Below are 26,335 nucleotides of genomic sequence, written 5' to 3'. Positions count from 1 at the left end.
CCCTGAGAATGCCGCCTTTTACCCATATTCAGCACAGATGCTTTGGGCCTCAAGGCCTCCAGCCCAGAACCAAAAACGGCTACCCGAGTTAGGGCCGATCTTGGGTGGCAGAGGGCAGACCCGCAGAGACTGTGTCCCGCTCGCATCTGGATGGCTGGAGGAATTGTTTTCTGGTGGGGCAGGCGGGCCATTTTATTTTGACTGCACTGTGGTCTGTTTCCTCCCCTCCCAAGTCCCTTGGAATGGTCCTGGGCAGAGCGAGCGAGGGAGGAAAATCGGACCTGCAGGGTCATGTGGGGCCCTTGTCTCTGCTCTGGGGTTCACCCTGGGCCATGTTAAAGGGGGAAGTCCTAGGACATTCCCTAGGAACTGAGGTTCACCCAGATCTCTACAGGTTCCACAAAACAAAATCTCAGGGTCCCCGGGAACCACTGCTGACAGGAACCACGCCCATGTGTGTAAGAAGTGGATGGCCTGACCCTGAGCCTGTACTGAGCAAAGGCTTGGCCAGCGGGATTCTGAGGGCACCGAACTCCCCAGCTTCTTGCCCGACAGTCCCAGCTTGGAAAACAGTGCTCACAGTGCGGCTGGGTCTGCCCTAGAGGCAGGCAGCCAGGACCTTTGTGCCTGGGAAGCAGGGTCAGGGCGGGACTCCCTATCCCGCTCCCACTGGCTATGGGGACAGTCATGGAAACACATGTTTCTGCCTTCGAGGGGGAAGCGCTGAGGTCATGGGGCAGCCCCACTGATAAGCTGCCTCCTAGAGTCTGTGTTTTGGGTACATGTGGCTGGCCCTGGGCTGGGGAGCCGGGGGATCAGCTTGCATCCTGTCCGTCCCCAGAACGCTCAGACTGGGCCTGAGGCCCCGCAGGGCACTTGCAGCCTCCCGTCCTCTCCCCTGCAACCCCACCCAGGGCGGTGTCCTCCCTCCCCCAGCTGGGCCTGGCGTGCGTCCACCCCTTGCCCAATGTCCAGCACACAGCCCCCGGGGTGCAGGAGTCCTCGGCTGGGAGTCAGGACACCTGGTTTGTCCCGCCCTGTGCGACTGGGCCCAGGCCCCCGCCCTTGGGGCCTGCCTTGCCCTCGAAGCGAATGAGGCTGGACTCTGGCCAGCCTGCTGACCTCGTCCTGGCCGGCAGCCTGCCACCCCTCCCTGTGCCGGCCACGACTGCGCAGGGCCGGGCGGCGCTGGAGGACGCCGACGAGATGCGTCAGAGTAGGCCCCGGCAGCCAGGGCCTCCCGGGAAGGGCTGGCGGGACGGGGCAGGCCCCCCAGGCGACCCCTGCTCCTGGCTGCCTGCCCAGTACCGTCCCTCCCGCCTGGCAGCCCCAGTCGGGGAGCTCTGCGTTCCTGGATGGATGCAAGATGACTCTCGTCTGGGCCCTCCTGGGTGACTTTGGGAGAAAGAAAATCACGTGCTCCTTGGTCCCGCGGGCACCGTTGTCGAGGTGGCTCTGCTCCTCGGGCCCGCGGGCACCGTTGTCGAGGTGGCTCTGCCTGGGTGTTTTCTTGGCAGATACCCAGAGATAGTGGCTTTGATTGCAAAACCCCAAGCCTGCCTGCCTTCCCCTCTCTTATTCTTCAGAGAAGGTGTCTGGGTGCTTTTTGGCAGGGCCTGACCTTGTGAGTTCCCTCCCCCAAACCTCAGTTTTCTGTCTGTAAGGTGGGTGTGGACGGCTTATCGCAAGAATAACTCAGTTAATGCTGGGCCACAGTGGGTGCTCAGTGAGAGATTAGCTGCCCTCCTTTGGATCTGCTTTGGGACACCCCCCAAGAGGTCACCCCAAGAGAGGGCTGGAGTGCAGCTCCTTCAGCTGTCCCTCTGGCATTTTGGAAGATCATAACAGCAGTTGCACCTTTGTTACTTTATTCTGCAAGTGACTGATGGCAGCAGCGTGCACCAGGCGCCAGGGGTGCTGGAAACTGCGCAGACGAGGCCCTGACTTCGGGCACTTACATTCTAGTGAGGGCGTAGAGAAGGAAACCATTGTTTATGGGATAAGTGGGTGATGGGAAGATGGGGCATGGGGAGCGGGGGAGAGTGGGCTGGTCAGGCGGGGAGGGCCTCTGGGGAAGTGACATTGGAGGGCAATGAGAGCCTTAGTGTGAGGGACAGCCATACCCCCGGGAACCACCAGTGCAAAGGCCCTGTGGCCGCATGAGCGTATGTCCAGTGGACAGCAGAGAGGCCTATAGCAGGGAGTAGAGTGGAGTGAGCAGCCCCGGGAAGAGAGGGCGGAGAAGTCAGAGAGGTGGGCAGGCCCCATGGGTGGGAGTGACGCGTCAGGGTTTTATCTTGGGGCCTTGGAGAGGCAAGGGATGCCTGTTCACAAACCAGCCCTCCCTCTCCCTCCCAGCCCTAGGATGGTGGCAAGGATTATCCCAGCTTGATGACCATGGGGAAACTGAGGCAAGGGCTGGGTGGAGAGGGGACGTACTGTTGCAGGCCCAGCATGTTCCTGATGAATGTCCCCAGGCCCTTGTTCCCCTTCTCATGCCCACCCCCTTCTCCCACCCTGGCCTTCCTGAGTGGGAAGGAAAATGACAGTGAGGAGAAGGTGGCCCGACCCACTGGGCCCCACGTGCTAGTCACCAGCGTCCCCACGCCCACCCACGGACAGCCCTTGAAGCTCTCGTCTCCACTCTCCAGATTGAGAAACCGAGGCACAATTGGCTAAGTCTCACGGTCAAAGAGGGGATCCGAGCTTTTGCTCGCAACTGCCAGGTTGGGTAGGCAGGACGGGGCCACTCCCGGACACATGCTCCGTGCCAGGCCCTGAGAGTCCCTGCCCCACCCAGGCCTCCAGAAAGGAAAATGGAAGCGGCTGCCTTCCAAGAAAACAAAGAAGAGAGGCTGGGCGCGATGGCTCATGCCTGTAATCCCAGCACTGTGGGAAGCCAGGTGGGTGGATCATTTGAGGTCAAGAGTTCAAGACCAGCCTGACCAACACGGTGAAAGCCCGTCTCCGCTAAAATACAAAAAAATTAGCCAGGTATGGTGTCACGTGCCTGTAATCCCAGGTACTAGGGAGGCTGAGGCAGGAGGATCACTTGAGCCCAGGAAGCAGAGCTTGCAGTGAGCCAAGATTGTGCCACTGCACTCCAGCCTAGGCAACAGAGCAAGACTCCATCTCCAAAAAAATAAATAAATAAATAAAATGAAGGAGAGAGAGTGGAGGGTGGAGAGAGCCAGCCGGGAGGGCCTCTGGAGGCGCGCTTCTCCAGCATGGCTACGGGACAAGGGGCGGTCGGATGGGCCCTGAGCTCTGAGCGTTTTCCACCTTCCTCCTCCACTGTTGGCAGCTGCTCTCTGGGGGCTTAGGACTCTTGTTCTCCTCGAGGACTTGAACCCAGCCCTTGTGTTGACTGTGGCCTTCTTTACCCATGAGAGAGCTCTGGCTGGGATCAGAAGACCTCTTGTAAACTGTAAAGTGCTACCTCTATGACCACAGTCCCCACTTGCTCTGGGGGCTCAAAAAAGAGGGATCTGGGCCTCTGTGTGTGCCCCCCAGAGGGTGCCTGCTGAGAGCTTCTGGGCAGCAGCCCCTGCCCCCCCCCACCCCCTGCCAGTCTGACTGCCCACCCCCTAGTAGGTGAGGGGCCACAGGGAAACCAAGGCACAGGGAGCTCTCAGGCCCCACACAGAAAGCCCGAGCTCTCGGGCAGATTGCATGGACAGTGGCGCCTCATGTTTTGTGTGTGTTATATAGTCATATTTTTTATCTCTATAGAATTATCTTTACACATATACAAAAGTTTGCATTTCAACCTTAAAATTTGTATTTTATTGTTTTTCTATTTGTACACACATAAAAATACTATTTTTACCGTTCATAGAGAAAATACAGCTGATACATCAAACCCTTTATTTTATGGCTAGCATGTAGTCTTCATTTCATTTTGTAACAGTGTAATTAAGATATCATTCATATACCATACATTGCACCATTTAAAGCGTATCGTTTAGGCCAGGCGCAGTGGTGCACACCTGCAGTCCTAGCCCTTTCAGTGGCTAAGGCAGAAGGATAGCTTGAGCCCCAGAGTTCAAGACCAGCATGGGCAACATAGAGAGACCTTGTCTCTACAAAAAAAAAGAAAAAAACAAATGCAGAAATCAATCAGGCATGATGATGTGTGCCTTTAGTCTCAGCAGTTCCAGAGGCTGAGGTGAGAAGACTGCCTGAGCCCAGGATGTCGAGGCTGCGGTGACACTGCACCAGTGCACTCCAGCCTGGGTGACATAGCAAGACCCTGTCTCAAAAAAAGGTGTATCATTTAGCTTTTCTTAGTATATTCAGTGTTATACTAAGAAAGAAATCCTATGCCCATCCTAGTCACCCCCATTCTCCCTTCTGCCAGCCCCAGCACCCACTCATCTCCTTTCTCTCTGGATGGATTGGCCCATTCTGGAATTTTCACAGGAACGGAATCTACACCAGAGGCCTTCTGTGACTGGCTTGTTTCATGCACATCGTGTCTTCAGGGTCCACCCACGTCATAGCCCGTGTCAGAGCCTCATGCCTTTTGATGGCCACGTGTTCCATTGTGCGGACAGGGCACGCTTTGTCTCCCGGTTCATCTGTTGGTGGATGTCGGGTGGTCTCTGCCTTCTGGCTGTTGTGGGCTGTGCGGTGCTGCAGTAATGGGCGCGTACAGGTTTCTGCATAGATGTTTTCTCTCATTTGCCTGGTGTGTGCCTAGGAGTGGAGCTGCTGGGTTTAGGGCAATGAGGACTCACCACCCTCTTTCCAAAGTGGCGGCGGCATTCTGTTTTAAATTTAAGCTTGCAAGTGCGAGCTGGTTGAAACGGATGGCAGTAGATAAACCTGGGGGAAGGGACATGGGGGTGGCGGCAGTTGAAGCCGCAGGCGGAGTATGCTGGGATGGGTGACTACCATCTGTTTGAACCTGGGTCAGGGTGCCTTGTCCTGAGGATGGCGGGGAGGGCACGGCTGGGCCCAGGTCCAGGGAGCGAGGCAGGGCAGCGGCCAAAGGAGAGGCTTTACGTGGTCCTGGGAGATCACGCAGGGTCTAGACAGGTGGAGGGAGGGGAGGGAGGAGAGTGGGCCGGTGGTGGGGGCGGTGGAGGTGCATGCAGAAGTCAGGGTGACCTTCCTCGTCTGGCCCCCGCCTGGGCGCCGTGGGCAGCCTCAGCAGGCGTCACCGAGTCTGTGTCTGCTCTCCCCGCTCAGCTGAGCGTGTGGCAGATGCGGGCAGCAGGCTGGTACCTGCAGGACAGGCTGGTACCTGCAGGACAGGCTGGTCACATGCCGGTGGCCCCATGGTCCTGCTATGGCAGACAGTGGAGAGGGGACTGCTGGCAGAGGCCTCAGCACCCTGGGCATGGGCCCTGCTCATCTGCAGGAAGGAGGTGGGTGCTTCTGGGCACCTGGCATCCCGCACTGGCAGCTGAGTGCTGGGGTGGTGTGAGCTGTGTCCCCGTTGTCACAGCTCTCACCTCGAGGCCAGTAGGCTGTGGCTTACGGTCTGCACAGGATGTCGTCACTGTGGTCACGGCACAGAGTAGAGGCTGTGCCGACAGGACCTGCTGGCTTCTTGCACCCAGAAGTTTTGCCTTCTGACTGAATTCCAGGCCCGTGTCTGCTGCCCTCACGCCTGCCATGTGATCATTTCACTAGCTCAGAAGACCTAGGACACAGACTGGGTTCTGCATTGCCTCCAAATACCCCCAAACGCAGGCCAGGCTGCTTCCGTACCCCCAAACGCAGGCCAGGCTGCTTCCGTACCCCCAAACGCAGGCCAGGCTGCTTCCGTACCCCCGAACGCAGGCCAGGCCACCTCCAAATACCCCTAAACACAGGCCAGGCTGCCTCCATACCCCCGAACGCAGGCCAGGCTGCTTCCGTACCCCCGAACGCAGGCCAGGCCGCCTCCAAATACCCCTAAACACAGGCCAGGCCGCCTCCATACCCACAAACACAATCCAGGCTCCCTCCAAATACCCCTAAACTCAGGCTGGGCCGCCTCCATACTGCAAATGCAGGCCGGGCCACCTCCATACACCCAAATACAGGCCAGGTTGCTTTATGCCCAGCAAATGCAGGTTGCAGGAGGGAGTCAAGAACTGGGCAGCCCCGGGCAGCCGCACTGGGCAGGTGAAGGGTTCTCAGGCTGGAGCAGATCCAGTTCCTGCCCTCGGAGACCTCATGCCAACTGGGGAGCCAGATGGGGATTATGGCAGGTGTTGTGCCCAGTGTTGGGGCCTTGGAAATCCTGGAAGGCTTCCTGAAGGAAGCAGCACCCACTGAGCAGCTTGGGAGCCACACCTCAATGCATGCTCTGCTAGGCACCGTGTGCCCTGTGTCAGCCTCTGGTTGTGCATCTCAGTAGCAGACAGAGGAAGGAACTGTCACTGTGGCTGACTGGTAGACAGTGGGCATGCCCTGCCTACCCCTCCACACAAAGCCTGTGGCCTGGGCCCTTGTTTTCATGTCCTCGTCCTTCATGGATAGTGTGTGGTAGAGATTCCAGGAAGTGGGTGCGGCTCCCCCACTCCTGCCTCTGTAACCGGAGCTCATTCGGCTCCATGCCCACTGTCCTGCCCTGGCACCCGAGCCTCTCAGATTCGAGTGACGAGGAATCTCTTGGTGAATCTCTTCATTACTCTGTCCCTGAATTGGGCTGATTCTTTGACTTCCTGGCAGCTTCTGGAGGGCCATGTGTGGTGTGGGCCCCAGGTCGGGCTTCTCTGGGATTTTCCTTGCCTGGGGCTGTCTTTGGGGATGTTTGATCCCAGCCTGGGCCTCTAGCATTGCCCGGCTGGCCTCTCAGCCAGGGTGGGGAGGCTGGCTTGGCCCCTGATGAGGCCTGCAAGAACCAGGGGAGTGAGTGAGGAGGCACCCTGCCTGCCCACTTGTGCCTCCCCTCCCCTGGCCCCAAACCTTGGTCTGTTTCCCCAAGAAAACGGTTGACATTGTCTGGGTGACCTGCACGTCACCTCGTGTCTCAGGGCCTTAGCCTCGCCCCCAGGGCTTGAGACAGGAGAGGCCGTCAAAACCCAGCAGCCCCCCACCTGGAAGAGTCCGGCTGCGGGCCCCCAGCTGATGATGCTCGTGTCCCCACAGGCTGCTGTCCCCAAGGCCCAGCCTCCTCACCCCGACTGGCGACCCCCGGGCCAACGCCTCGCCCCAGAAGCCACTGGACCTGAAGCAGCTGAAGCAGCGAGCGGCTGCCATCCCCCCCATCGTGAGTGCCCACCCCCAGAGCCCCGCAGAGTCCACCCTGACCTTGACTTTCCCGTTCATCGAGACAGAGAATCCCACGGGTGGGAGCGCGCACCTGCAGCCCAGCTCATCTGCTGCTGTTTCCTGGAGAAACCCCCGTGGAGATGAGGTGGGAACAGCTGGGGAAGCTGGCAGGTGCACTGGATGGGGCTCCCGGTGAAGGCAGGGACTGGCAGCCTACCGCCTCCCCGCTTTCACCCTGCAGCACCCTTGAACCCCCACATTAGATACTGGGTCATGGGGAGGCAGGAGCTTCCCCCACCCACTCAGCTGTAGCAACAACTTGGCCAGGGAAGGGTGGGGCTTAGCCGTTCTGACCCTGGGGCCCTCTGGGAACACCCCCCTGGAAGGTTCTCTCAGCTGGGTGGGTGGGCCCGTGGAGGTGCCTTCTCCAGGGAGGTGAGTCCGGGCTTCCCAGATGCAACTGGGGGTTCCGAGCTAAAAGAAGCTGAGCTGACCAGGCTGGTGGTCCCTCGGGGCTTTGAGTGATGGGCTCAGGGCGTGCCAGGCTGCACCGCCCAGTCCCCCAAGGCCCACAGAGTCCTGTTGCTCAGTCCTGGCTTCCCTGAGACCCAGAGGATTTGGGTCCACGGAAGGAGCTGGAGGAGAGGGTAACGGCAGGCTCCAGCCTCCTGTCCACCACCAGGCTGCTGAGCCAGGCTTTTTGGGAGGTGGGCTCCCCCTGTCCACTGCTGGGCAGCTGGGCTAGGCTTTCTGGGGAGGTGGGCCCCCCTGTTTACTACCAGGCAGCTAGGCCAGGCTTTTTGGGAGGTGGGTTCCCCCTGTCCACCGCTGGGCAGCTGGGCTAGGCTTTCTGGGGAGGTGGGCCCCCCTGTTCACCACCAGGCAGCTGGGCCAGGCTTTCTGGGGAGGTAGGCCCCCCTGTTCACCACCAGACAGCTAGGCCAGGCTTTTTGGGAGGTGGGCTCCCCTGTCGGCCACCGGGCAGCTGGGCCAGGCTTTCTGGGGAAGTGGGCTCTCCCTGTCCATCACCAGGCAGCTGGGCCAGGTTCTGGGAGGTGGGTCCCCATGTCCACCACTGGGCAGCTGGGCCAGGCTTTCTGGGAGGTGGGCTCCCTCTATCCGCCACCGGGCAGCTGGGCCAGGCTTTTTGGGAGGTGGGCTCCCCAATGTGCTCTGTGCTCTGTGCTAAGACCTCCCCTTCTTGCCCCACTTGGGACCTTGAGCATGTCACTGGCTTTCCCAGGCCTTGGTTTCCAGGCTGGTCACGTGCATGTCTCTCCCTGACCCTGTCACCGTCGGACACCCTCTGTGGATGCTCACTTCTGCCTGCTTTCCTCAGCAGGTCACCAAAGTCCATGAACCCCCCCGGGAGGACGCAGCTCCCACTAAGCCAGCTCCCCCCGCCCCACCACCGCCACAGCACCTGCAGCCGGAGAGCGACGCCCCTCAGCAGCCTGGCAGCAGCCCCCGGGGCAAGAGCAGGAGCCCGGCGCCCGCCGCCGACAAGGAGGGTGAGTCCACATCAGTGGATGGGGCTGGGGCAGCAGGGGACTGACGGGCAAGGGATGTTTGTGTGTCCAGAGCAGCAGCTGCAACCCCCACGGCCACAGTGACAGGGAAAGCAAAATAAACGAATGGAACAGTTGAGCAGGCGGAGGCAGTTGGGAATGGTAGGGACTGCGGCAAATTGGAGAACTCATGTTTTCTCTGAAATGGGCATGTATTGGCCTTGGCCAAGAGTAACCCCGTGGCAAATCACGCCTGGGGTGGTTCTTCCGCAAAGCCAGAAATCCATCTTCTTATGTGAAATCCCCCTGGTTTCTCAACACAGACAACTTCTCAAACTTTTCAAAAGCATTGTGAATACACAAAAACGTGTCTGCAGCCCAGCCTCTGGTTTGGTGTGAATCAGTCCACGCAGGAGCTTCTGGAATCACAGATGGGGCCCAGCACCTGGCTGGCAGCAGCTCTGGGGCCTGGACAGGAAGGGCTGCCCTCCCCAGCTGGCATTCTGACCTTGCTCCAGGCCCAGGTCTCTGGGTTCACCAGGAGCCGGGAGAGGGGGTGACTCCTGAGCAGCTGTGTCACAGTGACTGCCCCGGGCACACCTCACTGTCATCACGTGAAGCTCAAGGTTAGGAGACAGGCAGGCGTAGTTGCTTGTTCTCTGGATCTTCAGTCTCTACCCCACTTCCCACTGGGCCCAAGAAATTCTGAACCTGTGTCCCCAAAGAGGCATCTTCTCCAGGTCAGCCTGGCATGCAGCAGGTGCTGTTGTGGCTTGCAGGTGTTGGGGGCTACCTCCCCAGAGGTTATCCACCCTGGGCTAGCCCGGGCGCTTGCTGGCAGGCTGTTCCAAAGGTCTGAGGGCAGCAGGACCCCAGGCCGACCTCCTGACCAGCACAGCCCAGGGACGAACCCGGGTGACCGGAGCTATCACCAGCTGTCCCCTCCCCACTGCCTTGGGTGTGACGTCCCCCTTCTCTTTTTTTTTTTTTTTTGAGATGGAGCGTCAGTCTCGCCAGGTTGGAGTGCAGTGGCGCGATCTCAGCTCACAGCAGCCTCCGCCTCTGGGGTCCACCCGAGGCTGGTGGGTCAGGACATTTGTTGAAACCCAAGGCCCCAAGCACCATGCTAGGCAGTGGGGGTTCGGCAGGGAGAAGGGGAAGTCTCTGCTGTGAGGAGCTGCTGTTTTTTTGAGTGAGGAGGATGTTAAACCAGGGAACACGTAATGAAGCAAGATGATTTTAGAGTCGTTCGTCCATCATGAGAAACAAAACGGGTTGAGTGAAGAGGCGGCTCCGGGAAAGACCCTGTCGGGGGGGGAGCAGCCCCGCCACAGGAGATCTCTGGGTGGGCGTTGCGGGCAGAGGGAACAGCATGTGCAAAGGCCCTGGTGTGGAAACACGCTCGGGTGTGTGAGGAGTCGCCTGGGGTGGTGTGGCCGGGGAAGGGTGGGCGGGTGGACAGTGAGGGAGGTGGGGGCCGGATTGTGTAGGGCCTCTCAGGCCACAGCAGGCAGTGGATTTTTGTCTCAGGTGTGGCAGGGGCTGCTGGAGGGATTTGAAGTGAGCATGTGTTGTGGAAGGGGAAGGGGGTGCTTGTTATCTGATTTATATTTTGGAAAGCTCTCTCTGGCCGTTGTTGAGTCAAGGGCAGAAGCAGGAGGTCACAGCGCTGCTCTTGGCAGGCGACAGAGGCTGCCTGAACTGCACAGGTGGCTGTGGAGGTGGAAGGAAGGGCGCATCGGGAGTTCGTTTTGGAGGCAAAGCCAGTGGGGCGTTGAACCCGGTGTGGGGATGACGCCAGGGATGTCTCGCTGGAACCGGGATGCCTCATGACAAGGGCTGGGCCGCCTGGGGCCAGGGTACAGTGTGCGGCCCAGGGGTGGCTCTGGGAGATGTTGCGGGTTTGGGGCACCAGCCCTGGAAGGAGCTGTGTATCCATGTCAGGGGCCCCAGCAGCTTTGGCCAGCATCAGATCTGATCGGGGCTGGAACTGCACGGCGCCAGCCAGGTCCTGCCGAGCCAGGTCACAGGCCCCTGTCCTGGGAGAAAGGGAGCCACCGGCCAGCAGTTTCTGCAGCTGGCACTCAGCCTATTGATGTGGCCAGGGCCTGTGCCGTTTCCTGGCCTCATTCCCCATGGGGACGGTGCACCTGGCGTCAGGCCCTGCATGCCTTCCTTGCACAGCCTGGCTTGCAGCTCAGCTCCCGCAGGGACACACATGAACTTGACACCCAGCGCTACCTCTCTGGTCTCTCAGGAAGCCAGCCTTCTCTGCCCCTGGCTCCCACACAGAGCGGCTCAGCCAAGCAGGTCCCTCGGGGCCCCCTGGGCCCAGCTGGAGGAACAGGTTGTCTCTCCAGGCTCTCGGCCGCCCGCCCAGCCTGGCCTAACCCCAGCTTGCCTTCCTGCATCGAGCAGCTCCCCTCCTCTCCCTCCCAGCTCTCTGGAACTAGGCTGGAGGAAGCACCAGAGGCATACAGGGCTGGGTAGCCAGAGGGGCGAGGTCCAGGGCATTTGCAGGATCTCCAGATCTGAGGCAGGCCCTGTACAGCTGACTCCACTGGGGACTGGTTAAGAAGGAGAATTCCCCTGCATCTGTGCCCCCTGTCTCCTGTGGACTGCCCACCTCGCCAGGGCACAAGTCCAGGGAAACTCAGTCTTCTGGGAGAGAATTGGGGGCGATTTGGTACACAGGCCTCCTTGCCCACCTGCTCTGCTCACGGCAGGCATCATGAATTGATCTTAGCACTCTCCTCCGCTGTCACACCCCGATGGGCCCTCAGAAGCTCCTTTGTTCATCTGGAGGTGGCGTGATAGATGACACCTGCCTGCCATTCCTGTCCCAGGACCCAGAGGCCTCTGTCATTCCCAAGTTGTATCTCTGCTCAACTTCTTGGCCGGTTATCTCCCCCAGGATTGGTCCTCAGGGAGAGGTTCAGAGCTGAGGACAGATTTCAGCAAAGGGTGAGAGGCCGGCAGGAAGATGCCATGAAGCCAGGCCTGAGCCCCTGGGCCCTGCTGAGTTTATAGGATCTCCCCAGGCCTGAAATCTAGGACCCATCATTGCTTCTCTGCCACAGGCAGTGTGGCATAGCAGTCCGGGTTAAGGCCATGGTCTGCAGCCCCCGTGCCTGGGTTCGAAGCTGCTATCTGCCACTTGCTAGCTGGAGCCTTTGACCAGGTGGCTTAACCTCTCAGCCTCCATTTTCCCATCTGTGAAATGGGGATAATCAGTCAGTTCCTTGTAGGGTACTGTGAGAATAAATGAGTGAACATGCTTAGATTCATGTCAGCCATGGAGGCGTAAGAGAGCATTACCTCTTGGTGTTGCCCTTTACACGCTCCGCCTGGTAAGTAGCTTTGCCTGAGCTGGGGCTTCTCAGCCAGCCAGCGCACAGTCACTGTTTGCACTGGCTCAGTGGGCTTCTGATCCTGACTCGGCTAAGTATTTGCTGGTGAACTCAGATAAGCCCATTGGTGTGTCTGTACCTCAGTTTCCCCTCTGTAAAATGGGTCTGGCAGCAGTCTCTGTATGAGCTTAACAGGAGGCTCATGGAGGCCATGGGGTCCTGAGCACAGTGCCTGTGCTGAGTACCACTCAGCAAACTGAGGCTGACGCTGCAGTTGTTATCTGGAGAGTCTGGGCTTATAACCCCCCACTGCGTGCCACAACATACACACACAGGCACACACACACATCCATGCACTCACACACAAGAATGAGAATTCCCCTGCATCTGTGCCCCCCTGCCTCCTGTGGGCTGCCCACCTTGCCAGGGCACAAGTCCAGGGGAAACTCAGTCTTCCAGTATATGTATGCACATATACGTGTGTGCACACACACACACGCACACACATCACAGGTTACCTCCTTCAACATTGTGTAGAGCACAAGCCAGCAAACATTTCCTGCAAAGAGCCAGAGAGTAAATATTTTAGGCTTTGTGGGCCAGACAATCTCTTGCAAGGACTCAGTTCTGCCATAGACAATAAATAAATGAACAGATGTGACCACGCTCCAGTAAAAGCATATTTACAAAGTCAGACAGTGGGGCCAAGCGTGGTGACTCACGCCTGTAATTCCAGCACTCTGGAGGCCAAGGTTGGAGGATCTCTTGAGCCCAGTAGTTCAAGACCAGCCTGGGTACACATAACAAGACCTCATCTCTACAAAACCAAAACATAAATTAGCCAAGTATGGTACGGTGACACGTGCTTGTAGTCCCACCTACTTGGGAGGCTGAAGTGGGAAGATCCCTTGAACCCAAGAGTTCAAGACCAACCTGGGGCAACATAGCAAGACCCCATCTCTACAAAAGTAAAACAGATTAGCCAGGCATGGTGTGGTGGTGGGCGCCTGTATTCCCAGCTACTTGAGGGGCTGAGGTGGGAGAATCATTTGAGCCCAGAGGTCAAGGCTGCAGTGAGCCATGACAGCACCAGTGCACTCCAGCCTGAGTGACAGAGGGAGACCCTGTCTCAAAAAAGTTAGGGGCAGACAGACCCTCTGAGAGACCGTTCGCCGCTTCCTGGCTTCGGGGCCTGTCCAGGGGCCTCGGCTTGCTGGACTTGGCTGAGTGCCTGTGGGGTTGTAGAGCCACAGGGTCCCGTTCTCGTCCTCAGGGGCAGCTGAGAGCCCTCAGCCCAGACCTTGAGACCCTTCCCCTGCTGAGCAGAACACCATGGGGTTACAGAGCAGCGCCCGGGCAGGCAGACGTGGGGGGCTTCCCAGAGGAGTCCAGGCTGTCACGGGCCGCCACGACTGTGGGTGCAGGAAGGCCGTTTGAGTAGGGTCAGCCAGGGCTCCCGAGGTCTGACTGCCCCGCCTCCTGCCCTCAGCAGAGAAGCCTGTGTTCTTCCCAGCCTTCGCAGCCGAGGCCCAGAAGCTGCCTGGGGACCCCCCTTGCTGGACTTCCGGCCTGCCCTTCCCTGTGCCCCCCCGTGAGGTGATCAAGGCCTCCCCGCATGCCCCGGACCCCTCAGCCTTCTCCTACGCTCCACCTGGTAAGTAGCTCTGCCCGAGCTTGGGCTTCTCCTTCAGCCAGGGCACAGTTACTGTTGGCACTGTTGGCACTGTTGGCACTGGCTCAGAGCTGCACACAGAAGCACCTTAAAGCCTCATGGGACCCGGCTGGAGGGACAGCCTGGTCAGTGGAGGGAAAGGGGGAGATCTTTTGAGAAAGCTGCCCCAGGATTGAGGTTGAAGCCACTGGCAAGAGGGAGCCACAGCAGGTGCTTGAGCTGGCGAGGGGCAGGCTTAGAGTGGGAGCTATGTTTTCCATTGACGGCTTAGAGCTAGAGAATGGGCAGATGGTAGAAGAGCCTGGGGAGGGAGCAGAGGTGCTGCCTTGGTTCACAGACTGTGAGGCTGCATTTCGGCCCTGTTCTAGGTCCTGCAGTCCTGCTGGGCCTTGCCAGCTATATAGCAGCACAGCCGGGGGCTGGTACAGACTGTGTTGGTAAATGCTGGTCCCGAGGGATGCGTGGGCCAAGGGAGCCAGAACAGGGAAAGTCATGCCAGGCAGACGGAACAGCATGTGCAAAAGCCCTGTGGCAGGAGAGAGCAGGCAAACTTGAGAAACTGAATCCGGCCACCACTGCCGAAGCTTGGTGCCCAGTGAGCTGGGGAGACCAGGGGCCAGGTCAGGCAAGCCCGAAGGCCGAGTCAGGGGCTAAGACTTTCTCCTGAGGGCAGTGGGGAGCCATCGAGGGCACACAGCAGGGGGCGGGTGTGCACCAGTGACTTTTCCAAAAAGGTCCCTTTGGTTCTTGTAAGGGGAAGGGGCTACTGGGAGCTACAGTGGAAACGGGAAGACAAGTTAGGGGATCCAGGTGAGACTGGAGGGGGCTTGGATCAGGACCTGGGCGGTGGGGAGGTGGGAGGCTTCCCCAGGATAGTGGTGTCTGCATCTAGGACTCAGGTCACTAATGAGGACAGAGCCGGGCAGGGCAACAGAGGGGCGCGCATGGATGGGCACTTCCTGGCCAGGACAGGGAAGAGGTGGAGTGCAGCCTGGGCTGTGTGTCCAGCAGGGACATGACTGCTCCTGGGCCCCACAATGGACAGACATGTGCTCCACAGGTCACCCGCTGCCCCTGGGCCTCCATGACACTGCCCGGCCCGTCCTGCCGCGCCCACCTACCATCTCCAACCCGCCTCCCCTCATCTCCTCTGCCAAGCACCCCAGCGTCCTCGAGAGGCAAATAGGTGCCATCTCCCAGGTGAGTGGTAGCCCTTCTTTTCTTCCTTTCTTGGGGGCTTGGTCTTCTTCTCTGTAAAGTGGGGGCGATGGGACCAGTGAAGTCTGGGTGGGGGCCAGGCTCTTGGGGGTCTGGGTCATTTCCACTCAGGCATCTGGGGTCTGAGCTGGCTGGGTCCTGCCCCAGGTACTCAGGGCCTCGTCCCTGGGGGGGTTACTCTGTGTTGCAGTCAAGGGCACGGCTCGGGAACCAGGCTGTGTGGCCTCAGGCAAGTTACTTAACCTCCTGTTTCCCCCACTGTGAAATGGAAGGGCAAATGCAAGGGGCTCAGAGGGTATGGCCCCTTCACAGGGGAGGGGGCCGAGGCTTGGGAGCAGCAGTGACTTGTCTGCCATCACACAGCTGGACAGCAGCCCCGGCCTCTGACCCACATGTGGGCTTTGTGAACCGGAGCATTAGGCACTCTGGACTGTGGGGGAGGGACCAGGGTGCCCCTGTGACCCCACAACTCTGCACCTACAGGGAATGTCGGTCCAGCTCCACGTCCCGTACTCAGAGCATGCCAAGGCCCCGGTGGGCCCCGTCACCATGGGGCTGCCCCTGCCCATGGACCCCAAAAAGCTGGGTAAGGCTCCTGGCCCATCTATCTGGGTGGCTCAGGCTGGGCTCTGGCTGTCCTGTGGGTGGGGGTGGAGGTGAGGAAGGGGTATCTTGGCCCACGGTACTCCAGGTAGCAGCTGGGAGGTCCCCCCTCAGCAGCCCTGGCTGGAACATGGTGAGGAGGGGCGGCGCTTCCCAGCCCCTGGCTCAGGTTGGATGGGGACAAGCTTCCCGGGACTCTGCCCCGGCCGCACATGACTCGCTCCTCTTACTGGTCCTCAGCACCCTTCAGCGGAGTGAAGCAGGAGCAGCTGTCCCCACGGGGCCAGGCTGGGCCACCGGAGAGCCTGGGGGTGCCCACGGCCCAGGAGGCGTCCGTGCTGAGAGGTGAGGGCCCTTCTGCCCTGGACCCCCAGCATCTGCCCCTGTTCCCGGGATGCCCAAGGGGCCCTTTATTCAAAACCTGCTGGGGAGCATCATCTCCCAGAGGGTCTGGGGACCCCTCTTCACAGCCGTCTCCCTCACCATTTAGGGGTAGGGGGACTCCCTCTGCGTTGAAACAAGCACAGCTTGTGGGTTGCTCAGTCAGGGTGACTCTCAGGACCGGGGCCTGAGGAAGGAAGGGCCACAGACACCCCCTCAGCCCCGTGTCTTGTGTCTTCCAGGGACAGCTCTGGGCTCAGTTCCGGGTGGAAGCATCACCAAAGGCATTCCCAGCACACGGGTGCCCTCGGACAGCGCCATCACATACCGTGGCTCCATCACCCACGTAGGTGTCCTGGGGTGCGGCATGAAGGATGGGTTGGGACCGGCATGGGACCAGCCCATCTTATAACCCCTCATTGTCACCAAACCATTAGCCTCAGCCGATGGGGTGATGACTGGGGGACAGCAGTTCACTCCATGAGCTTTCATCTTGTCTGCATGGAGTCAGGCACTGGGGTTGCCAAGCACAGCTCAAAACTCTGCTTTCAGGGAGCCGCCATGTAGTGGAAGGAAACAGACCAGGGTAAATAAGTAGGCTGGTGAAAACTGAGCAGGCAGAGGCAGAATGTTAGTGCCCCGTGGCTGAGAATGCCTGGCCAGGGACATTGCTTAGACAGGTGAGGAAGGTGACATGTCAGCTGTGGCCAGAAGAAATTGAGGGTGCAAGCCATGCGGGAATCTCAGGGAACAACATTCTAGGCTCAGGGAACAGCACGTGCAAAGACAGAGCGTGAGAGGGTTCCTGAATGGTGCCAGAAGTGGTGCCCCAGCCTTGCAGCTGGTGAGCTGTGGACCCAGGGTTTTGTGCCACGAGTGTCTGGCTCTAGAACACAGCGACAGAGTGTGGGCTCATACACGCGCACACACGCACACTTGTTCTACCAGTGGAGCTGCGGGCGACAGGATGGTCCACAGGGAGGTGCTTTTGACTCAGGCAGCGTCAAATCCCACCACAGAGGAGCTGTTTACACTTCGTCCTTCCCTGAAATCTGTAGGTTTGAAACCTCGGAGCTTTCAAAGGCAACTGTGCTGAGTGGGAAGGGCAAGTGCTTTGGGCAAAAGTCAGGCTGAGGGCCCTCAGCTGCCAGCTCCGTCACCCACTCAGACAGCAGCCTGCCCTGACTCAGTTTCCCCTTTACTAACTATTCCTGGGGGAGTCATTCTCCTAAAGTCATGGGAAGCTTTGAGGTTCCCAGGCGTCCACCTGCTCTGGGTTCCTGGGTGGCCGTGACCCGCACCCTTCCTCGAACCCTCCCGGTTACACACACGTCTTTGATTGCTTTTGGCAGAGAGCCAGCCGCCAAAACGTGTGAGATAGGCGAGGTTCAAACTTCCCTGCAGTCTCGCTACCAGATAGTGAGGAAGTCAGCGTGTGGCCTGCACACATAGAGCTGTTTTATTAACCTAGTGGGTGCCCCAGGCAGGGACCATGTGGTTCCACAGCTGGCGAGGGAGGCTCGAGGAGGTCACAGCTCCCTGATCCTCCAGGGACTTCCTGCCCATCTTGGGAGTAGAGTTCACTGGGGCCAAGAGCAAGAGGCTACGGGCTCATCTCCCGGAAGCCGACGTTATGCAAACGGAAGCTTCCCTGTTAATGGGAGTTTGTGCCATGTATTCTCCCAAGAGCAGGGGCCACCGGCTGGATTTCTGTTCTCTGTCCATGTCCCTGAAGATGGCACCTCTAAAATACTATAGCTCAGAAACATCAAGCTGGGCACGGTGGCTCATGCCTGTCAGCCCAGCATTTGGGGAGGCCAAGGTGGGAGGATAGCTTGAGCCCAGGAGTTTGAGACCAGCCTGGACAAAAAGAGGCCTGTCTCTACAGCAGATTTAAAAATTGGCTGGGCATGGTGGCACATCCCTGCAGTCTCAGCTGCACGGGACTGGGAGGCAGGAGGATCACTTGAGCCCAGGATTTTGAGGCTGCAGTGAGCTATGACAGTGCTCTAGACTCCACCCTGGGCAATGCAGCAAGATCCCTTCTCAAAAAAAAAAAAGAATCAGATGCCTCAGTTTCACCATGGAGAGCCCCCCCCACACACACACTTTTAAATCATGTATTGTGGTATTCAGTAAGCTACTGATTTCTGCAGTACAAACCCAGTCTGACATGGACCATCTGATGTTAGGGCTGGAGACAGGAAGAGGCACTTGTATCAGCTGCCTCTGGGGGGGGCTTTTCCCGCCAGGATGCTGCAGGCTTCCCCTTGTGCTTTCCTGATGGGAGCGGTGGCTGCCCGGAGCTGTCACCTGACTTAGCACCTATTGTGCCATACTTTAGTGCACAGGTGACTTATAGCACTGCAGGGAGATGCTGCTCAGAGTATTTGCTTTGAGAAGCTTGGGGGTAGCTCACTGGAATTCAGGGCATCTTGCTGTTGCCCTCCACAAAGACCAGGATCTGCGATGAGCACCCCGGGGTACCAGGTGCTGCCCTCTGCCAGGGGATGTCCCCAGCTGAGCAAGTCCAGCCAGAGACTCAGAGCTCACTGGTCCAGGTCTTGGGACATAGTAGGGCCCCTACCGTTGAATCTGCTCCTGGAATCCTAGAAAGAGAAGAGGGATGTTGAGATTTGGGGATCCCTTGTCTGTGCCAGCTGCCTTTGAGAATCATCAATGCAGAATGTCTCCATTTTGTGGATGTGCAAAGTGAGGCTCAGAAAGGAGGTCCCACGGTAACTTGGTAGTAAAGTTGCTGTTTGACACCCAACATTCTGACTCCAAGTCGTATTCTAACTCTGATGCTTATGTTCTTGAAAGTCACCTGCGGCAGGATGCTGCCCCATGTGGCCTCTGCTCTCTGCTTGAACACGTCCTCTGACGGGGACCTCATTCCCTATATGGTAGTGGTTCTCAGTCGGGGGAAATTGTGCCTCCAACTGTCTGCGGACATTTTCAATTGTCCTAACTTGGTGGGGGACACACTGGGGAGGCATGTACTACTGGCATCTAGTGCTTTGAAGCCAGGGCCGCTGTCATTTAGCCCGCAGTGCACAGGGCAGCCCCGCAACAAAGAAGGGCCCAGCTCCAGCTGGCAGGAGGGCCGAGGTGGAAAACCTGGGTTAGAACTAAAATTTCTGGTGTCCTGCCCTGACGTGAGTCCTTGTCCTGGTTTTAGGAAACCAAAGTGCATGACGTGGTCATGGGCACAGCCCAGGAGCAGAAACCCCAGCATCCCCACCAGTTACCGTTTTCAGTAACTGAATGTCAAGGCTCTGAGAAGTAAAACCCATGCAGTGGTGGGGACACAGACTCCAGGACCAAAATGCCTGGGTTCAAGTCCCCGCCTGCCCCTCGTTAGCCAGGTGACCCCAGGTAAAGTCACCGTGCCTCCCTGTGCCTCGGTTTCCCCATCTGAAACAGGCATAATCAATAGGGTTGCCTTAGGGTTGTTTCAAGGATTAAATGAGCGAATCCATAGAGAGCAGCCAGAAGAGTGTCCAGTGCTCATGGTCAGCACTGGACGAGGGATCCTCATTCTTCAGCGTCCTCACAGGGTTTGTTCCGTGCAGGCTCTTACCCTTTTGAGACAGTGTGTGTGTGGACACACGTGTGCATCGGTGGGCACATGGGCTTGTAAGCACGTGTGTGTCTGCATTTGAGTTGAGAGGGGTCCTGGGCTGCAGCCTCATGGGCGCTCACCCCTCTGCACCTGCAGGGCACACCAGCTGATGTCCTGTACAAGGGCACCATCACCAGGATCATCGGCGAGGACAGCCCGAGTCGCCTGGACCGCAGCCGGGAGGACAGCCTACCCAAGGGCCACGTCATCTACGAAGGCAAGAAGGGCCACGTCTTGTCCTATGAGGGTGAGTCGCGGGAGGAAAGGAGGCCCAGGACCAGGGGAGGAATGTGCTTGGCCCACTGAAGTAGCTTCACAGGGAGGCAGGGCTGGGTTGACATCAGAAAGCACAGTCTCATAGGTATGCAAGCCAGCAGCAGGGAAGCGTCGGCCTTAGCTGCATCCCACCTCCGCCTAGTTCTTTACAATTTAGGAAACAAACTTGTGGCCAACCTTTTTAGAGGCATAGGAGGGAAACTGAGGCCCAGAGCAGAAGCCCAAGCTCATGCTGCCAGACCTCCAGCACAGCACTGACAAACCGTGCAGTCTCTCACTGGCCGTGAAAGAGGCCATGGCCAGAGTGCGCCTCACCCCGCCATGCCCCAGGCGCTTGCTGCGGAGCCCCCATCCTCTCCCTCTCTAGGCTCTGGGTTCCAGAACCAGGAGACCCTGCCAGGAAGGAGTTAAGGGAGTCGAGTGCCGGGAAAGAGAATTGCCTGGCAGCCTAGGGCACCCAGGGGTGTGGAGATGAAAGCTGCTAATGGGCGCCTCTCTTAGCACTGCAGCTGCAAGGCCCGGAACTGCCTCTCCTCCATCCGCTTCCGCCTGTGCCCGCGGCCCCCTCCCCAGGCCTGGGAAGTGGAGGTGGTACTGTGTGGCTTAGGAACATATGCGCTCCCTGCTGCCACGGAGAGAGCCTTGGAGACAGGCCTGCAGCTGTGTCTTGGGTGCCAGCTCATGCCCTAGTGCCCCTGGACTGAGTGCCCTGGGGGTGGCGGGAAGCCTGGGAAGGGCTGGTGGCGGGGTTAGTCAAGGGCTTGTCTTGAGAGGTCACTGGGTAGAATCCCACCTTGGGACCCCCGACCAGTGCCTGAGCCTTTATAGGCCTTGAGTGTATCGTCTTCATCATGGGTTTCAGTCGGGGCCCTTAAACTCTCGTCTGCTCCCCGGGCCAGGTAGGCAGTGCGGGCAGCGGCAGGTGTGAGACTACAGGGAGTGCGGAGGACTCTGGTGCCTGCCCACGCCGTCCACTCCCCCACGGCCACCGGTCAGCCAGGCTTCCCATCTCTCCGTTTTTATCTGCAATCCCCCAATGTTTAAACATCGGCGGTTAATTTGGAGTGTTTTCTGAACAGCAACCCGGTACCCTCCTGTTGGCAACCACTGGAGTAGCTCATGGGCTGCGGGCCACACAAAGCAGTGGTTGAAAGCCTGAGAGCCTGTCAGCTGGTCATTCCCTCTGAGGGGTGGGGCGGGGGCTCATTTCTGATAGCTCTGGACTCAGCTGCCCTGGAGGGAGAGCCCTGGCTGATGGGCAAAGCCAAGCCTTTACCTTTGGGGGCCACCTCCATCTGTTCAACCCTCTGCCTGTCCGGGGAGTGGTGACCGGGCTAATCTGGGCTCCTTTGACCTGGCGAGGCCACTCCTGCCACGGAGACTCCCTCACCACTCCCTGCAACACACACCTTTCCATGCACATGCGGACTCGTGGTCGGACACTCACATGCACATCGACACAGGCTTCTGGGTGTGACGTGTACACATGCAAAGCCGTGTACTGCCTGGCACCCTGGTACATGTGTGTACATGGACCCACTTAGTTCTCAGCAGCCAGGCGTGTGCCCACATCCACTCCTGCACACACAGACCCGTGCCCGTGCACACGCGTGCTCCTGCCTGCCCCGCACATCCACTCTGCTGATGCGTCAGTGCACACGCGTGCCCCTACCTGCCCTCACATCCACTCTGCTGATGTGTCAATGCACATGTGTGCTCCTGCCCGCCAGCATACCAACTTTGCTGATGCGTCTCTGCACACGCGTGCTCCTGCCTGCCCCTACATGCACTCTGCTGATGCGTCTTTGCTCACGTGCATGTGTGTGCACATGTTCACGCCCCATGTCAGCGCCTGTGTGTGTGACCACAGACTTGCATGCTCATGTGTGGTCACAGGCAAACCCTTGCTTGCAGACCAGCACCCTGGAGGGCTGGGGTACGGAGCGCAGGCAGCGTGCCTTGCTTTTCCCACTGTGTAACCCCCTGGAAAAGCTCCTGGGTCCTGCTGGCAGGCCCGGGGGCTGCAGGCTGTGGGCTCCCTCTGGAGGCCTCAGCTGTGAGGCCTTGTGACAGGCCAGCATAGAAGCACTGCTGGCTCTTGCCCACCAACTCTGCCTGTCCTGCCTGTCTACCGCGGTCCTGGGCCCATGCACACGGTCACCCCGTGCCCAGCTCCTCACCAAGTGCTTTGTGTGGTTTCCAGGTGGCATGTCTGTGACCCAGTGCTCTAAGGAGGATGGCAGAAGCAGCTCAGGACCCCCCCACGAGACGGCTGCCCCCAAGCGCACCTACGACATGATGGAAGGCCGTGTGGGCAGAGCCATCTCCTCGGCCAGCATCGAAGGTGATAGCAGGGAAAAGACTTCATCTAGGCACCCCCTGCAGGGCAGGGGGGGGGAATGGCTGACCCCATTTTACAGATGGGGAAACCGAGGCTGGGCTTTCTGAGGCTCCATCTGGAGGCAGCGCAGGGACCTTCCCGTGCTGGATCTTACTCCACCATCATCGCGGGGACGACCACTGGTGGCTGTAGACACCCCGTCACTGCCCAGTGCCGGCTCAGGGACCCATGGAATGATGGCCTTGCCCCCTCCCACCCAGGTCTCATGGGCCGTGCCATCCCACCTGAGCGACACAGCCCCCACCACCTCAAAGAGCAGCACCACATCCGCGGGTCAATCACACAAGGTACCGCCCTGTCCCCTGCTCCCTGGGTGCCCCAACGGGTGTACAGTCAAGCAGGGCACAGGAGGGGAGAGACACAGCCAGAGTGTGGTGGGAACTCAGGACAGGAATGCAGAAAGGCCTGTAGTACATGCGTACGTGATCAGTACGTGAGCTACGGAGCAAGGGTGTCTTTTACTTATTTGAAAACAAAAATGAAAAGCAAAAGACCGCCGATCACCCCTCTGCTTTTAGGTGTTACATAGCAACTGCCCTGTGCTTGGCACTAACCGGCATATCGTTTTACAGAACATCCTGGTGAGGCACATGCGATTGGGAGAGGCTTGGAGAGCTCTGAGAACTCTTTCAGGTTCTCGTGGCTGGTCCATGGCACAGCCAGCTACTGTGAACTTGGCAGCTTTGTGGTCTTTATTTTTTATCTTTATTTTGTTGTTGTTGTTGGCGTCTGAGACAGGGTCTCATTCTTGCCCAGGCTGGAGTGCAGTGGCACGATCTCAGCTCATTGTAGCCTCTGCCTTTCAGGCTTAAACAATCCTCCCACTTTAGCCTCCCGAGTAGCTGGGACCACAGATGCACACTGCCACATCCAGCTAATTTTTGTATTTTTGTAGAGATGGGGTTTCGCCCTGCTGCCCAGGCTGGTCTCAAACTCCTGAGCTCAAGCTATCTCCCTGCCACAGCCCCCTCAAAGTGTTGGGATTACAAGCGTGAGCTACTGCACCCAGCCTGTGGTTTTAGCTTCATGATTTCATAGTGTTCACGACTTACTGAGGTGGTTCAGTTAATATTCTCGTTTTATGTATGAAGAAGCTGAGGCCCAGAGAGATCAGATTCCCTGATCAAGGTCACACAGCAAGTGGGGATTCGAACTCAGGCAGTCTAGCTCCAGAACCCACTGGTGCAGAAGCTCTTGGTGGGTCTGGACGGGGCAGGGCGTGAGGGTCAGTGCTGTCCGCCCGGCAGGGATCCCTCGGTCCTACGTGGAAGCACAGGAGGACTACCTGCGTCGGGAGGCCAAGCTCCTAAAGCGGGAGGGCACGCCTCCACCCCCACCGCCCCCGCGGGACCTGACCGAGGCCTACAAGACGCAGGCCCTGGGCCCCCTGAAGCTGAAGCCGGCCCATGAGGGCCTGGTGGCCACGGTGAAGGAGGCGGGCCGCTCCATCCATGAGATCCCGCGCGAGGAGCTGCGGCACACGCCCGAGCTGCCCCTGGCCCCGCGGCCACTCAAGGAGGGCTCCATCACGCAGGTACGGCTGGGGCCAGGCAGGTAGGCCCAGTTCTAGGAGGGGCGGCGGTGGCTATGGGACACTGCCCTGGGCCTCTCCACATAAGGAAACCAAGGCTGAGAGCCCTCGCCTGCCTTACAGTCAACCAACTGCTCGTCCCTGGGCCTCGGCTGTGCAAGTTCCGGGGCTGTGCAGGGGGCATCAGGCTCCTGACCTCATTCCACTGAACTCCCATTGTTCCCATTCAGGGAGAGAAACTGAGGCCCAGAGAAGCCAGGCAGGCTTCCAAGGCCACAGGACTCAACACAGTCACGAGTAACTGAATAACTGCCTCCGTTGAATCTTTGGCGCGGCTTGAGGATGTTGCATGCGTTCATTGTTTCACCCCCTAGCAACGCTCTGAGGTCGTTTTCTTAATGACCTTATTTTATTGCTGAGTAAATGGAGGTTCAGAGAGGTTCAACGACTCACCCAGAGTCATGCAGCAAATGCAGCTGTGAAACCCAAATCCAGATATTCCTACAGCTGCAGCATCCACTGCACCCCCCAGCAGGTTGCACCATAAGAGGCCCCAGTCCCACCAGGCAGCCCCAGCGCAGTAGGGGAAGCTCCGTGCCGATGGTACGAGGAGCTGCTCGGTGGAAAGCCCCTGAAGGCCACCGTCCTTCCATGTAGGCAGAGGTGGTCTCCTGTGAAGGGGAAGAAGAGTGGGAGCCACTCTGGGGCTGTGGGGCTGTGAGGCGGAAGGATTGGGGTGGGTGTCCCGGGAGGGGTTCCAGCTTGCAGGAAGGTTTTGAAGCCGGGGAGAAGGTGGAAGCAGTAAGATCCCTGAATGCCAGGGGAAGGGTTTGGCTCTCAGCCCCTAGGCAATTATGGAGTCCTTGGCAAGCATCCACCGCATTACCAAGACAGGGGCCAGATTCTAGAATAATCTTTTGAAAAACAAGGGCAGTTCCCCTTTTTATGAAAGTAATGAAGACATCCCTAAATAGAGTTTTGTTGCTTGCAAAGCCCTAAGGCCCCACCACATCAGTGTCTCCCAAGCCTGCTGAACAGGGGCAGGGGACCTGGTGGCCTGGCTACGAAGGTCCCAGTCTGGACTGTAACCCCCGCCATTTCCTCAGCCACCCTTTCAGTCCCGAGAGCAAACACCTCAGCCCTGACCTCAGTGTCCCCGGGGCTGAAAGCCTCAGGGCGGGTGGCATTGAGTCTGGGTGCTGACTTTCTCTGCTCGGCATTGGGTGGGCCACGGAGGGTCTCAGGCTGAACAGAGGAAAGGTTTTACCCACATGCGGGTGTTGGGCGTCTTTCTGGCGAACTCCAGGGACCATGAGAGGGCCTACCACTCGCAGCAGGGAGAGCAGACTGCCGAACTTTTTACCCCTTTCAGCAGTTCTCCCAGGGAGCTTGGGGACCAGGGTCAGGCCCGGGGTGGGCAGGGCAGTAAGTAACAAGTGTGCCCATCTCAGGGTTAGCAAAGCTCTCCGTCTCCCTGCCTCTGGAGGCATAAGATGTCACTTCCATCTTATAGATGACAAACTGAGGCTCAGAAGGGGGATGCAGCTAGTCTGGGCTATGGCTGTGGCCAAGGCTGGAGCTCACACCCCCTCTGCCCCAGGGCACCCCGCTCAAGTACGACACCGGCACGTCCACCACTGGCTCCAAAAAGCACGACGTACGCTCCCTCATCGGCAGCCCCGGCCGGACGTTCCCACCTGTGCACCCGCTGGACGTGATGGCTGACGCCCGGGCACTGGAACGCGCCTGCTACGAGGAGAGCCTGAAGAGCCGGCCGGGGACCGCCGGCAGCTCGGGGGGCTCCATTGCGCGTGGTGCCCCGGTCATTGTGCCTGAGTTGGGCAAGCCGCGGCAGAGCCCCCTGACCTATGAGGACCATGGGGCACCCTTCGCTGGCCACCTTCCGCGAGGCTCGCCTGTGACCACGCGGGAGCCCACGCCGCGCCTGCAGGAGGGTGAGTGAGTGGGGTGTACGTGGGCCTGAGTGGGGTGGGCGCCTGTCTGGGAAAGCTGTGCCTCCCCATCCACTATTAGCTTAGTTCGCACCCGGGTCATCCTCGCCACCTGCTGTCCACCACATCCAAACCACCTGCAGTCCTGTGGGCTCTGCCTCCAATTCCAAACCCTGTCCAATTTCTTGCCACCTCCCAGACCACCATGGTGTCTCACCTACTTTCCCCCACGCCCCTCCCTCTTCCTGCTGTAATCCACTCTGCAAACAGCTGCCCGAATACTTTTTAAAAATGCAAATCAAATTATTCTACTTCCCTGCTTTCATCCTTCTAGCAACTTCACACATTTTGCTATGGCCTTGGGGCGCCTGCATGTTGGGGCCCTGCCTGCCTCTTGTTCAACCAGATTCCTTCGTCCTCCCCAGCCCCAGCCCCAGGCCCCCTTTCTCTTTGTTCCCTGGCCATGCTCAGCTGGGTCAATTCCGTCTTTGCTGGGGACCTTTGCATGGCTCCTCCTCTTTGCCTGCCATGTCCCTGCCTTCCAGATCTTTACACAGCGGGTTTCTTCCCATCCCTTGGGTCTTTGTTTCAATGTTACATCCTTGCAGA

General features: G+C 58.8%; 1 protein-coding gene across 3 annotated transcripts in view; it reads left to right on the top strand.

Moving 5' to 3' along the window:
- NCOR2 (nuclear receptor corepressor 2) overlaps nt 1-26,335 on the top strand; it is a 166,751-nt gene that overhangs the window by 121,595 nt on the left and 18,821 nt on the right. For 2 of the 3 annotated variants that reach the window (XM_025401526.1, XM_025401527.1), the window contains exons 21-32: nt 7,087-7,207; nt 8,549-8,720; nt 13,557-13,721; nt 14,800-14,939; nt 15,441-15,543; nt 15,801-15,905; nt 16,184-16,287; nt 19,663-19,813; nt 22,046-22,186; nt 22,444-22,530; nt 23,491-23,777; nt 25,375-25,729. In XM_025401526.1, the coding sequence (XP_025257311.1) occupies nt 7,087-7,207; nt 8,549-8,720; nt 13,557-13,721; nt 14,800-14,939; nt 15,441-15,543; nt 15,801-15,905; nt 16,184-16,287; nt 19,663-19,813; nt 22,046-22,186; nt 22,444-22,530; nt 23,491-23,777; nt 25,375-25,729 (1,931 nt within the window). The remainder of the gene's footprint in view (nt 1-7,086; nt 7,208-8,548; nt 8,721-13,556; nt 13,722-14,799; nt 14,940-15,440; nt 15,544-15,800; nt 15,906-16,183; nt 16,288-19,662; nt 19,814-22,045; nt 22,187-22,443; nt 22,531-23,490; nt 23,778-25,374; nt 25,730-26,335) is intronic. The other variant, XM_025401524.1, reaches the window with a different exon arrangement.

This window comes from Theropithecus gelada, chromosome 11 (assembly GCF_003255815.1).
Source record: "Theropithecus gelada isolate Dixy chromosome 11, Tgel_1.0, whole genome shotgun sequence".
Taxonomy (NCBI): Eukaryota; Metazoa; Chordata; class Mammalia; order Primates; family Cercopithecidae; genus Theropithecus; species Theropithecus gelada.
The sequence above is the reverse complement of the archived record's forward strand: the minus strand, read 5'-3'. Positions and strand labels throughout refer to the sequence as shown.